This window comes from Hibiscus syriacus, unplaced genomic scaffold (genome assembly GCF_006381635.1).
Source record: "Hibiscus syriacus cultivar Baekdansim isolate YM2019G1 unplaced genomic scaffold, ASM638163v2 tig00112347_pilon, whole genome shotgun sequence".
Classification (NCBI taxonomy): domain Eukaryota; kingdom Viridiplantae; phylum Streptophyta; class Magnoliopsida; order Malvales; family Malvaceae; genus Hibiscus; species Hibiscus syriacus.
The window spans coordinates 119,991-133,267 of NW_024063308.1; the positions used below are offsets into that span (position 1 = coordinate 119,991).

Below are 13,277 nucleotides of genomic sequence, written 5' to 3' on the forward strand. Positions count from 1 at the left end.
TATCAGGTAAGACTTAAATCATTGATTCCAAAATTTATAATATGGATGTTCTTTCTTGATGTTATAAATAGATATGTTCTTTTAATTTTTTTAAAGCACCTCTATTTATGGTGTATTTTCTTTTTCCAATCATTGAGTATTTTCTACATTGATTGTTATTATGAGTGCTGTGTCCATATGCTGGTTATTTCATTTGGTTATTTCATTTGGTCTTTCTTTAGTTTCCGGAGGAGAGCATGTTTGAGCTATTTCTTGTACTCATGCTGCTCATTTATGGTGTATTTTCCTTTTCCAATCTTTTGTGTGCATGTTAATGACTGTGATATGCTAATATAGTTGCAAACATGTTATTTGAATATAGATATGAGAGAATAATAGAACAGTTCTTAGATGTAAGTAGTTGTACTTAGGTATATTGGTATAGTATAGAAATTTCTGTTTAACATGTTCACTCTGTCCTGAACTGAATTGTGGAATTCTATCTGTTGGAATTCCTAGAATTAAGGAACAATATCTTTTTTTCTTAATTCTAGGAGTTTGCCTTATGTAAATAGTCAACTAATCTAATTCCCTGATCTTAGGAATTATTTCCTAACTTAGAGTAGTTCTTCCTTATAAATTGTAATTTACGTTTAGAGCAATAAAATAAGAATTTCATTTCTTCTCACATTTGTTCATTGCATCAGAGCTGTAGGACTCATTCGATCCTATTCTGCTCTTCTTCTATAAATTGTTCTTGCGTTGTTTTCTTTCTATGGCAGAACAACCAGAAAATCTTTTCGAATCTAAAACCTCAGCCCTTGTATCATTCAACAGTTCATCCTGTACAGAAAATACCTTCGATGTCTGCCTAACCAAATCTCAACTCGAAGCCCTACACAAGATACTTGAAACACCTACTGCTCATAGATCCTTGGTTATTCAAGGTACTGCTTTTAATATTACTTCGAATTCAACTAATCAATCCGCTTGGATCTTGGATTCAGGTGCCTCCGACCACATGACAGGAAACTCATCCCTGTTCCACAGCTACATCCCCTGTCACAATCAATCTCGTATCCGAATAGTTGATGGTTCATACTCGCCTGTTGCTGGGACTGGGGCAGTTCAACTCACTGAAAAACTCTCTTGACAAAGTCTTATATGTCCTAAGTTTATCCTGCAATTTACTGTCAGTTAGTAAACTAATTGAGGATAATGATGCTCTTGTTGAATTTTCTGCTCGTGGTTGTGTTGTACAGGAACAGAAATCAAGGAAGATGATTGGCACTGCTAAGGTTGATGATGGACTCTACATATGGAATAAAGACAATAAGAAAGGAAGTTTGGCGTTATCTGCTTCACACGAGGACACAATTATACTATGGCAGAGAGTACTTCAACTCGATTTTAAGTTCTTACCTTGCAGAACAAGGCATCATACACCAAAGCTCCTGTCCAGACGCATCACAACAAAATGGAATTTCGGAAAGGAATTTCGAAAAGGAAAAATCGACACCTATTAAATGTTGCTCGAGCCCTAATGTTTACCACAAATACCCCAAAATACCTATGGGGAGAGGCTGTTCTTACCGCATTCTACCTAATTAACCGAATGCCATCCAAAGTCCTTAAATTTCAAACACCTCTAAATACCCTTAAAAAAGCTTTCCCTCTTTTCCATGTTCCTACCATACCGGTTAAATTATTCGGGTGTAAAGCCTTTGTCCATAACCATCAACCCAGCCTATCTAAACTTGACTCTCGTGCTCATACTTGTGTTTTTGTTGGCTACTCCCCTACACAAAAAGGGTACAAATGTTACTCACCTACTTTGCATCGTACATTTGTTTCCCGAGATGTAACCTTCTTTGAAACAAAACCATATTTTTCAGCAACTCATCTTCAGGGAGAGATTCTCAATGAAGATGAGAACCTCAATACCCTCCTTATTACTCCACCACCTGATCCTAATCTACCACAATTTTCATACAAATGACATACTCATAGTCCCTTCATAGCAGCCCTCTTCCCAACATCACAATGATGATCCTAGTCTGCAAAAACATCAACAGCTTGCTCCTGAAACTCAACAACTTTGTGCTCTTGAACTCTAGGTTTATTCAAGGCTTCATTACTCTCCTGAAAATGACATAGCAGTGCCAAATTCATCTACAACCGTGGACTGCACCAACACCCTATCTCTAGATTTGTGTATTATGGAAATCTATCCAAGTCATACAAAAACTGTGACAAATATTGACCATGTAAAAACTCCAAGGGATGTGAAGGAAGCTCTTGAATCACCCGAATGGAAACATGTAATGGAAGAAATGAATGCTCTAAAAAACAATGGAACATGGGAAATCTCAGATCTGCCTGAAGGGAAAAAAACAGTAGGATGCAAATGGATTTTCACCACCAAATTCAAAACTGATGGAACTATTGACAGGCACAAGGCTCGACTTGTGGCAAAGGGATTTACTCAGACATATGGGCTCGACTATGATGAGACCTTTGCACCTATTGCCAAACTTAATACTATTCAAGTTCTTCTATCACTTGCTGCAAATCTTGATTGGCCTTTGACTCAGTTGGATGTTAAAAACGCCTTCCTAAATAATGAATTGGCCGAGGAAGTGTATATGGACTTTCCACCAGGATTCGAAGAAGAAAAAGGCCGTGTATGCAGGTTAAAGAAATCACTATATGGGTTGAAACAGTCCCCAAGAGCTTGGTTTAGTCGATTTGCCAAGGCTATGACCAGCAGGGCATATACCCAAGGACAAGCTGACCATACCATGTTCTACAAACATTTAAAGGAAGGTAAATGCTCCATCCTTATAGTCTATGTTGACGATATCATTCTAACAGGAGATCATTCGAATGAAATCAGATGCCTAAAAGAGTTCCTTAGCACTGAATTTGAGCTTAAGGACTTAGGAAATCTAAAATACTTCATTGGAATGGAAGTAGCAAGGTCTCGAACAGGTATCTCCATCTCTCAACGAAAATATGTTCTAGATTTACTGAAGGATACTGGCATGTTAGGTTGCAGACCTGCATAGACCCCGATGGAATTCAATTTGAAACTTGGAAATAATGAAGATGGAGAGGAAGTAGACAGGGGGAGATATCAACGACTTGTGGGAAAACTTATCTATCTATCCCACACTCGTCCTGACATTGCTTTCAGTGTGAGTGTTATCAGCCAATATAAGCATAACCCAAGGGAGAAACATCTAGAGGGTGTCCATAGGGTGTTGAGATACTAGAAGGGAACCCCGGGTAAGGGCCTATACTTCAAGAAAACAAATAACCAATATGTAGACATCTACACAGATGCTGATTGGGCAGGTTCGGTGAATGATAGAAGGTCAACAAGCGGTTACTGCAGTTACGTGTGGGGTAACCTTGTGACGTGGAGAAGTAAAAAACAATCTGTTGTAGCCCGCAGTAGTGCTGAAGCTGAATATCGAGCTGTGTCACATGGTATATGCGAGGGAATTTGGATACAACGACTAATGAGGGAATTAAAAATGCCTCACACCAGACCTATGAAATTGTACTGTGACAATCAGGCAGCAGTGAGCATAGCATACAATCCGGTTCACCATGATCGTACCAAACATGTAGAAATAGATCGCCATTTTATCAAAGAAAAGATTGAATCAGGGGAAGTATGCATAACCTACCTACCAACTAAACAACAAATTGCAGACTTGTTTACCAAGAGCCTAAACAAGAACATGTTTGAAGATCTCACTAGCAAGCTGGGTTTGATGAACATCTATACACCAGCTTGAGGGGGAGTGTTGGAATTCCTAGAATCAAGGAACAATATTTTTTTTCTTAATTCTAGGAGTTTGCCTTGTGTAAATAGTCAACTAATCTAATTCCCTGATCTTAGGATTATTTCCTAACTCAGAGTAGTTTTTCCTTATAAATTGCAATTTACGTATAGAGCAATAAATTAAGAATTTCATTTCTTCTCACATTTGTTCACTATCTACAATGACGCATTCTAGGATGTAAGGACCTTTTTGCTGCTTAATTCTAGTGGTACAAGAACAAGAAGCCATTTGAGGATGGATATGGGGAAATTAATAGGTGATTGTAGAGAAGGAAGTCTCTAGTAGACATTGATGAAGCAGTAGAAATGCTGGAAATTGGACCGAGGACAACTATTGTAAGGATGAATATGAAGTGGCATTGAAGCAGGATGAGAGAGAAGTTTGGATTAGAGAAATTCGTTATCTAGATTCTAGATGGGATAAAATTATAGGTGGCTAGGAACCAAGGGTTAATAAGATGAATGTTGCAGCAGAATAAAAAATTTTGTAAGATAAATGAAGGTAATAGGAGCTTCGTCGTTATATGCTACTATAATATGAGTTTGCTTTGATTAAATCATTGTCTTCCTCCTCACTAAATGAAAGGTTAAAAAAAGACTGATCAAGACGAGTTGGGTGTAAAGCTACTTAGTCATGAATCGATTTGGTACAAGCTTCATTGTTATGTTACTTGGACTTGAGTGAGAGAGTCAAATATGAGCATGTGTCCGACATGTATATCTTCAATTTTTGTGAGTTTTCCATGTATCTGGATACCATTTCCCCATGTCCGGTTGAAGTTATTGGCAGTTTCTGATTTGTGTGATGTTCTCTAGATGTTCAAAAAGGCATCCCCTCCTAAAATAGACATGAAAGTATTGATGATTTGTGTGAAGTTGAGATCTAGGTTGAGTGAATCATTGACAAAAGATTTGGATAGCGTGTTGTTTTGAAGAGTTGAAGAAAGTATTGTTTGTGGGTCGACACTTTTGGTTGGAATGTACTCGAACTGAATGTCTTAAAAGCTATTCCAAAGTTGAAATTCCCTTTATTTCTCTCCCTTTGAATTGTGGATTTGGAAAAATAGAGTTGGTGTTCAAAAAATTTGACATTCATGTAATTGTACTTACTCATTGATAAGAAAAAGAAAAAAACGTGAGTGGTGATTGGATTGATGATAAAATAGCTTCTTGGCCTCTTGGGTCGCGAACATTAATTTGATTGATGATAAAAAAAAGAACATTCTTGATCCAATTCTCCACCTTAACGACAAAAAAAAGATTGATCAAATTCCACTTAGTCAGACTCATAGTGATCATTTATCAAAGAATGACTAGTTATCAAACGATTGAACAACCAGGACCAATTTACTTATGATAATTTGTTGACATTCGTAAAATGTATCTAATGAATTATGAGTTTAATACACCATGTTTAGAAGAAAGGCAGATATTCCTTGCTTATTATGAGACAATCACTTATTCAAAAACTTTTTTTTTTGATAAGAAGTGGAGGCATCACTAAAACCTCCTTCATGATTACTAGAACACCATAAGGTGCTCCAAAAATCAGCAGAAGGAGGAAAAGAGCGCCTCAAATTTTATTAATAAAATAGTAGTACAATGCATATGATTACAACCAAACTTACCCCCCATACAATAGATAAAACCAAAAAATGAGAAAAAAACAAAACCCAACCAAAACTATCTAACTTAGCCAATTCCAGACTTTGCTAAATCGTCTGCCTCTAAGTTTGTTGACCTAATTATCCGACGAATAATGCCCTCCAAGTTCCTTATCTTTTCCGCAATTTCTTTAGAAATTGAAACATACAAACTTGGGCATTTATCCAAATTCTTATTCCACTCCACAGACAACTATCACTCTCAATAATCAACCGTCTCTTAGAGCACCAACTAGAAGATTCAAAGAAAATTAAACCCTGTTTAATGGCCTTTAATTCCATTAAAGGAGGACCTGAACCAAAAGCTTCTTGAAGAGCTTTTGCCACCTCACATGGCAGTCTTTCTCTTTCCCCATCTAAACACAAGAAAAGAGACATGGGAGAGAGAAAAATAGAGAGAGAAAAGTTGAAAGGGAAAATAGATTCCGGCGAGGTATGGAAGGCTTTTGTCGATAATCTTAGCAGGAGAGTTTCTCGACATGAGCTAAGGGATATCTTCTCATCTCAGGGAACTGTGGAGAGAGTTTTCATCCCAAAAGAAACTAGAAATCCAAAATATAGATTTTCCACTTTCGCATTTGTTCAGTTTGAGAGGGAATCTGGTCTGAAGAGGGCAATCGATATGTTAAACGGTTCACTGATAGATGGGAGAAGGATTACAGTTGGAGTTGCAAAATACACTGATGTTCGTCCAAGGAAATAGGTCAAGAATAGTCCAGTAAAGATAGCTCCAGATTCGTCTACAGCAGGACCTTCTAAGTCGAAAGAGGTAGACTTTTTCAACAGGAGTGTTATGGATGACAGAACGTACAAAGATGCTTTACTGACCAATTATACGAGGAACAATGCATTGAGGTATAGGGAGTTATACTCTGACGGGAGTCTCAGGGAGAAAGCAAGGAAGAATGTTCTGGAAATGCATATTCCTTCTGAGAGTTCGAGTTGGGTCAAAAGATCTTTAACGGGGATTATTAAGCTTTCTTTATATTTTAAGTCAGTTCAGGAGGCTTTCATTGACAATGGTTATGAAGTTCAGATTGCTGGTTGGGGTTATGTCCGAAATTCCTGTGCTATCATTTTCAAATCTCATGAAGAGATGATGGAGGCATGGACAAAGAAGAAAGATGAAATAGGCTTTTGGTTTGATAGATTGGTCCATTTATTGAATGAAGATGGAGTTCTAATGGCCTTTTGCCAGGTTGAGTTAACTGGAGTTCCTCTATTAAGCTGGAATGAATCCTTCTTGGAACGAGTTGCAGGGAGATGGGGAAATATGGTAGAAATCCATGATTCCACTAAGAACATGGATGATCTCACGTCTGCGAGGATTTTTATGAGAGTTGCAAGTCCTTTCGATGTTCCAGAATTCATTACTCTTGGATCCTATGGTAGATCGTATAGAGTCAATATTAAAATTGGATCGGTCTATGAAGATTCAAAACCTTTTTTCAAATTTTCTCCGGTGATCGGAGCAGCTGGGGAACAGTTTGGTGAGTTGAGGTCTGAGGAAGGTGAAGATAGGGAGAAGTCAGAATATGAGGAAAGTTCAGTCAAATCAGCAGAGATATCTAGACAGAAGGTTGACTTGTGGATTGATGATGGTGTTTCTTTCGGCTCAGCATAGTTTGATGGGGAAATACACTTTCCAAGATTTACTAAACATGGTAAGGGCATTAAAAGAGGATTGTCAGGTGTTCAGAATGGTGGGGATATCAAAGTAGGTGATTTTGCAGGTCTGGGCATCAGAAATTCAAATAATCTGGCTGATGGGCCAGAGGCCCAATCCGATGAAGATGAGTTGTCTGGGTTAGAGGTTTTTAAGATAATTCCTTCTGGGCCAGCTTATACAATCAACAAGTTTGGTAAATTGGTGCAGAGTAGGGGAATTGTAGAGGCTAGCAGTGTTAAAAAACAATATAAGGGGTCCAGCTCTATTTCAGATTCATCTGGCAATGAAGATGTGGAGGCTTCTAAAACTAATTTTATGCTGATAGTTCCTAATTCAGAATTATTGGAGAGCCACTTAAGAGGTAGATCGATGGTTGTGCATAGAAGCTCGTTATCTACAAAAAGTGAGCCTTTAGAGAGGAGGAAAATGGCCAGTTACAGAAGAGTTTATAGAAGATGTAGGGAGAGGAAATATTGGCATGAGGAGAATCAAAAGGGAATTAATGTTACAGAGGATGTTCTAGATCCAAAGAAGGTTAATGAACAGTTCTGCACGACAGTTCAACAGATTTCTACAATTACAAGGCAGTGAGGAGACAAATTTAGTAGAAAAACCGGGGTTTGAAGTTTTGATGGAGAGCCAGAGGGTTGTGTTGCGATTAAACATTTGTCCAATTCAAATTCTGGTATTTGCAAGAGAAGGGCAAAAAGATTATTGGTAAGAGAAGCTTTAGAACATGTTAACATTTCTACAACATCTTCTTCAGGTTTTTCAGAGCTTTTGGATGAAACAGTAGCTACATGGCAAGTTAGTCAGAGTTTGGGGGTTTCTTTTACAGAGGGGAAGGAAGCTTTTTTGGAAAAAATAATTAAATTAGAGAAAGGCTTTAATATGGACAATTGAGTTGCCATAGTGGGGAAGTTAGATTATTCATTTATTATTCATGAAAGATAAATTAGCAATAATTTCATGGAATGTAAGGAGCTTGGGAAAAAGAGAAAAACATAAAGCAGTTCAGAGATTAGTTTCTAGCACATATCCTTCTTTTCTTTGGCTACAAGAAACTAAAGCAGAGAAGATACAAAGGTCTTTTATGAGAAGGAATGGGTTGAATATTTTTCAGGGTGTTATCGAATCTCCAACTATTGGCTCATCAGGGGGATTATTATGTTGTTGGGATGACAATGTGTTTGAGATGGAAAATCACAACATTAACAGAAGATTCATTGTCGTTGTAGGGAAATTCAGATTGAATCAATTCAGAAGTGTCCTCATAAATGTTTATGGGCCTTCAGTGGAGGAAGAAAAAGAAAGTTTTTTGAAGAACTTAGTGTGTTCATTTCTGGACAGAATGTCGGTTTGTGTTGGAGGAGGTTTTAATGTATACTTGTGTGAGGATGAGAAGGTGGGTAGAGCTCAGAACAGATTCTCAATGAGGATTTTCTCTCAGTTTATTCAGGCTTCAGGGTTAATTAATCTGCCTTTGAATGAGGGCAGGTTCACTTGGTGTAATAACCAAGATGATCCAACTTTTTGTTAGATTGGACAGGTTCTTGGTGGATGGTCAATTTTTGGGAACTTTTCCTGAGATAACAGTCACTTATTCCTAAATCCATTTCAGACCACAATGCTATTTTATTACAAGATGGAGGAACTGATTGAGGAAAAAAACCTTTTAGACTGTTTAATTATTTGATGGAGGAAGATAGTTTTGAGGATATGGTTAGACATACTATCACAGACTGTAAGAAGCCTGGGAGAAAAGTTGGAATTCTAAGTATTTTGAAGAACTCTAAAACAGTCATAAAAAAATGGACAGGGAAGAAAAACCAGTTTCCAGGAGCTGCAATCTCAGATTTAGAAAAGAAAATTCAAAAGCTAGAGGAGGATGCCCAGCAGTTGAATGACAGTTCGGTTCAAGGGATTGCTGATGCGCTAAGGGTTTGTAGATCAGAATTATGGAGACTTCATAGAATTGAGGAGTAGATTTGGTTTCAAAAATCTAGAAAGAAGTGGATTAATGATGGGGACCGAAACACAAGATTCTTTCATACTTGTGCTTCAGTTAGAAGAAAACGAAATGCGTTGAATGCTTTAATAGTTGATGGGAATATTACTCATGATCCAGCTGTTATCAAGGCCACTGTAAAAGATTATTTTTTCAAAATTTTCAATGATCGGTTTACTTTAGACGTTGAAGAAATTGGTTTGGTTTTTCCTAGAATTTCCCCCGAACAAAGTATTCTTTTAGAGAAGGAATTTTCAGAGGAGGAGGTTTGGGAGACTCTAAAGTCTTGCGATAGTAACAAAGCTCCGGGGCCTGACGGATTGAACTTGGGATTTTTTAAAAGGTTTTGGTCTATTCTTAAGGGAAACATTCTGCAGCTTTTTCACCGATTCTATGTGGGGAAAGATTGAGAACATGGTATTAACCATACTTTTATCACACTTATCCCTAGGGGTTCTAACATTGGGAGCCTTGATGATTTTAGACCTATAAACCTAGTAAGAGGAGTTTATAAGATTTTATCCAAGTGTCTTTCCAGGAGGCTTAGAAGTTGTATAGGAGATATCATCAGCCCGACTCAATTTGCTTTTATACCCGGACGACAAATTTTGGATTGCTAACGAGGGTATTGATTATTGGAGGAAGAAAGGGCTTAAGGGTTGTGTTTTTAAAGTTGATTTAAAAAGGCTTATGATACGGTTGACTGGCCTATTTTGTTCAAGGTGATGGAAAAGATGGGTTTCGGTTCTACTTGGATAAGTTGGATCAAGAGATGTGTTTCTACAGCTTCGATTTCAGTGTTAGTCAATAGGGTTCCATCCGAGGAGTTTTCAATGGCCAAGTGTCTTAGACAAGGATGCTCACTCTCACCTTTATTATTTAATCTAGTTAGGGAATTATTGAATTTATTAATCCGAAGGGCTGTTTCTGAGGGATTATTTTCTGGTTTGATAGTTGGCAAGGAGGAAGGGTCTTTTAATCTTACACATTTGCAGTTTGTGGATGACCTAATTATTTTTTGTGGAGCTTCGAAGACGCAAATTATGAATGTGAAGAGGGTGCTTAGAGTATTTGAGGTTATGTCAGGGCTGCAACTAAACCTTAAGAAAAGTAGATTGTTCGGGATTAATATTTCCCAAGAGGAGGTTAAGATTTGGGCAAATTCTATTGGTTGTACAGTTGGAAACTTCCCCTCTAACTATCTAGGTCTCCCACTAGGTGCTACTAAGAATTCCTCAGTTATTTGGGAACTAGTGGTGTAGAATTTTCACACTAAATTAGCAGGTTGGAAGGTTGCTACTCTTTCACTAGCAGGGAGATTGGTATTGATCAAATCGATTTTATCCTCTCTGCCTATGTATTTTTTGTCTATGTTCAAGATTCCAGCTTCAATCCTTAAGTCTCTCAATTCAATTATGTCTAATTTTTTATGGGGAGGGGGCAATGGTATAAAGAAGATACACTGGGTTAAATGGGATGATGTCTGCAGATCAAAGAAAGAGGGAGGCTTGGGAGTTTGGAATCTGATTTTATGAACAGGGCACTGCTAGGGAAATGGTCTTGGAGGTTTGCAAACGAGAGAAGTTCTGTTTGGAGGAAATTTATATGTAGCAAATATAACATTGATTCATCCAGGTTACTGTTTGATAGCAAGGTTTCACCTCAATCTTCCTGGTTATGGAGAACAGTGGTTAATAATCATTACAAACAAGACTCCTTTGGTTCTAAGATTCGTAGTTTGTGCAGTTTTCGTGTTGGAGATGGTAAGCATGTTCGATTTTGGCAAGACAGTTGGGCTGCTGATTATCCGTTCCAGATTTTGTTTCCTATACTGTTTTTGCTTTCTACTAATAAATATGGTAAACTTTGTGAGTTCGGGGAATTTCTTTCATCGGGCTGGATTTGGGATGTTCAAGTAAGAAGAAATTTAAATGATTGGGAGCTTGAACAATGGTGTAATTTGATGAGCATCATTTCTTCTTTTTCTCTGTCTAAAGATTCCAATGATGGTTTGATTTGGAAAGGCTGTGGGGATGGTGTTTTTACTGTTAGTTCTTGTGTCAAGAGGTGTGCATCAGGTTCAGAAGCTGTTCATTTCTAGAATAATATTGTTTGGAGAGGATTAGTTCCCCCTAGAGTTGAAACATTAGTGTGACAAATTATGCTTCATAAAATAGTTGTTAAATCCGAATTGGTTAAAAGAGGTGTTCAAGGTATTGAGGATGTTTTATGCCCTCTTTGTAGAATGGTTGAAGAAACTTCCTCGCATTTGTTTTTTACTTGTTCGGTTGCGTGGTCTTTGTGGAACAAATTTCTAAAATTCTGGAGGTTTAGTTCTGTTTTTTCTTCAGATGCAAAATTTTTTCTCCTAGCTTGGGATGAGTTGAAATCTAATTCTGCCATATAGACCTTCATTCCTGGGGCTGTTATTTGGACCATTTGGAAAATCAGAAATTTTATTGTTTTTGAAGGGGGGAAGCTCGATCAGACAGAGTTATTCTTCTTAACAAGAGTTAGGCTTGCTTCTTAGTTCCTAGCAAAGCATAAGGATGTTTCTATTCCTAAGGACTCTTTGATTTCTGATGGGGATTCTTACTCGCCCTACAATTTCTTGAAGTATCCTATTATCCCTTGGTTACCTCCCTTTATGGGTTTCATCAAATTGAATGTAGATGCAACCACTAGCAGTGATTGGAAGAAATCAGGTCTTGGAGGTCTTTTGAGGGATCATTCTGGTGCAATCATAGGTTCTTTTCAGGAGCCTGCTGGTTCGGGACCTTGGACATTGAAGGAACTTAAAGCTATTCAAAGGGGTATTTCTTTCTTTGCCTCTTTTCAAAGGAGGGTTAAAGATAGGTTGATTGTTGAGAGTGATAGCAGGGTTACAGTAGACTGGATCAACAATGTTGATTCATGTCCAGTTGTATATGGTTTCATTGTTAGAGACATAGTTGATAGTCTTAGAATTTTGGGGGGGGTTGTTAGATGGGTTGCAAGGACAACTAACATGGATGCTGATGCTTTAGCAAAGGCTGGTATAGGATGATTTATGTTGTTGGAATTTTCAGTTTGATTTTATGGTTCCTGTTAGGATGGGGTTTGTTCATTGTTGTAAGGGTTATTTGGATAGACATGTCGAGTGTGTTATGCAAGTCGACAAATCATACAATGAAATAACTTGGAGCATTTACTGATGAATAGGTGAGGAAACAACTTTTCAAGGTATGCAAAATTAGGGTTATCAAGAAGAAGAATGCCATAACATTACTTGATTTGAAATAGAAATAAAACTAAAAGAAGACTTAGAAACAAACTCTAAGACACAACTTGAGTGAATTTGTCCATGTAGAGGAGAGTTCCCTTTGAGCAAGTAAAGCCCACCATGCATTTCAGCGTTGTCCTAAAATTCACAAAGGTTTGTTTGAAATTTAGTCACATAGTTCAAATCACGAGTGAGTTTTTACTAATAGAAATCAGATTACAATCTAATTTGGAAACATAAAAGATAAATGAGAAGGTACTTTCTCACTTTGATTGATTTGATTCCTTGCACGTATGAGAGTGACCCATTTTCTATTCAGACTATAGAGGTTTGATTGTGGGTTGAATTTGTGAAAAATATTGATGTCCTTGATCATGTGACCTGAGACTCCAAAATCAACTATCCAAGGCTTTACTTTGCGGGTTTTTACAATATATGCAACATAAAACTTACCTTGATGTGCCAACATGCTGGTGTGTTTGGTGGAGGTGTTGTGCGTCTCCATGCTATAGTAGGGTTTAGAACCTAGCTCTGAAACCATGTAGAATTTTGGTGAAAAGGAAATTTTCAATTATTAATTATGCGGTAGAATACAACCTTTAAATAGGTTTTGTGTTACATAAACTAGAATGCTAAGACTACTAGGTTTCTTACTTTCCAAGACAAGGCTCTTACCTTATCTCCTAAGAAAGGGAGTTCTGATTAAAATAAAACTTATCTTGAAAACAACATAAAAGAAGCAACTTCTAATAAAACGTTAAACTGAAAACTGACAGAAAATTAAGTCCTTATCTGACTTCTTTCTACATCAACTGTATTGGCAACCACACTATATGCAACCT

General features: G+C 37.4%; 2 protein-coding genes across 2 annotated transcripts; both read left to right on the forward strand.

The window, feature by feature from the left end:
• Positions 1 to 5,872: 5,872 nt before the first annotated feature.
• Positions 5,873 to 6,199, forward strand: LOC120178341 (serine/arginine-rich splicing factor SC35-like). Its single transcript, XM_039184210.1, has one exon. It carries the CDS (start codon positions 5,873 to 5,875, stop codon positions 6,197 to 6,199), a length of 327 nt encoding a protein of 108 aa, XP_039040141.1.
• Positions 6,200 to 8,108: 1,909 nt separating this feature from the next.
• On the forward strand, positions 8,109 to 8,705 carry LOC120178342. Its single transcript, XM_039184211.1, has one exon. It carries the CDS (start codon positions 8,109 to 8,111, stop codon positions 8,703 to 8,705), a length of 597 nt encoding a protein of 198 aa, XP_039040142.1.
• The last annotated feature ends 4,572 nt before the right edge of the window (positions 8,706 to 13,277 follow it).

Bases quoted from the DNA above. Each gene is read 5' to 3' on its own strand.
- LOC120178341 (XM_039184210.1), top strand. From the start codon at position 5,873: ATGGGAGAGAGAAAAATAGAGAGAGAAAAGTTGAAAGGGAAAATAGAT.
- LOC120178342 (XM_039184211.1), top strand. From the start codon at position 8,109: ATGAAAGATAAATTAGCAATAATTTCATGGAATGTAAGGAGCTTGGGA.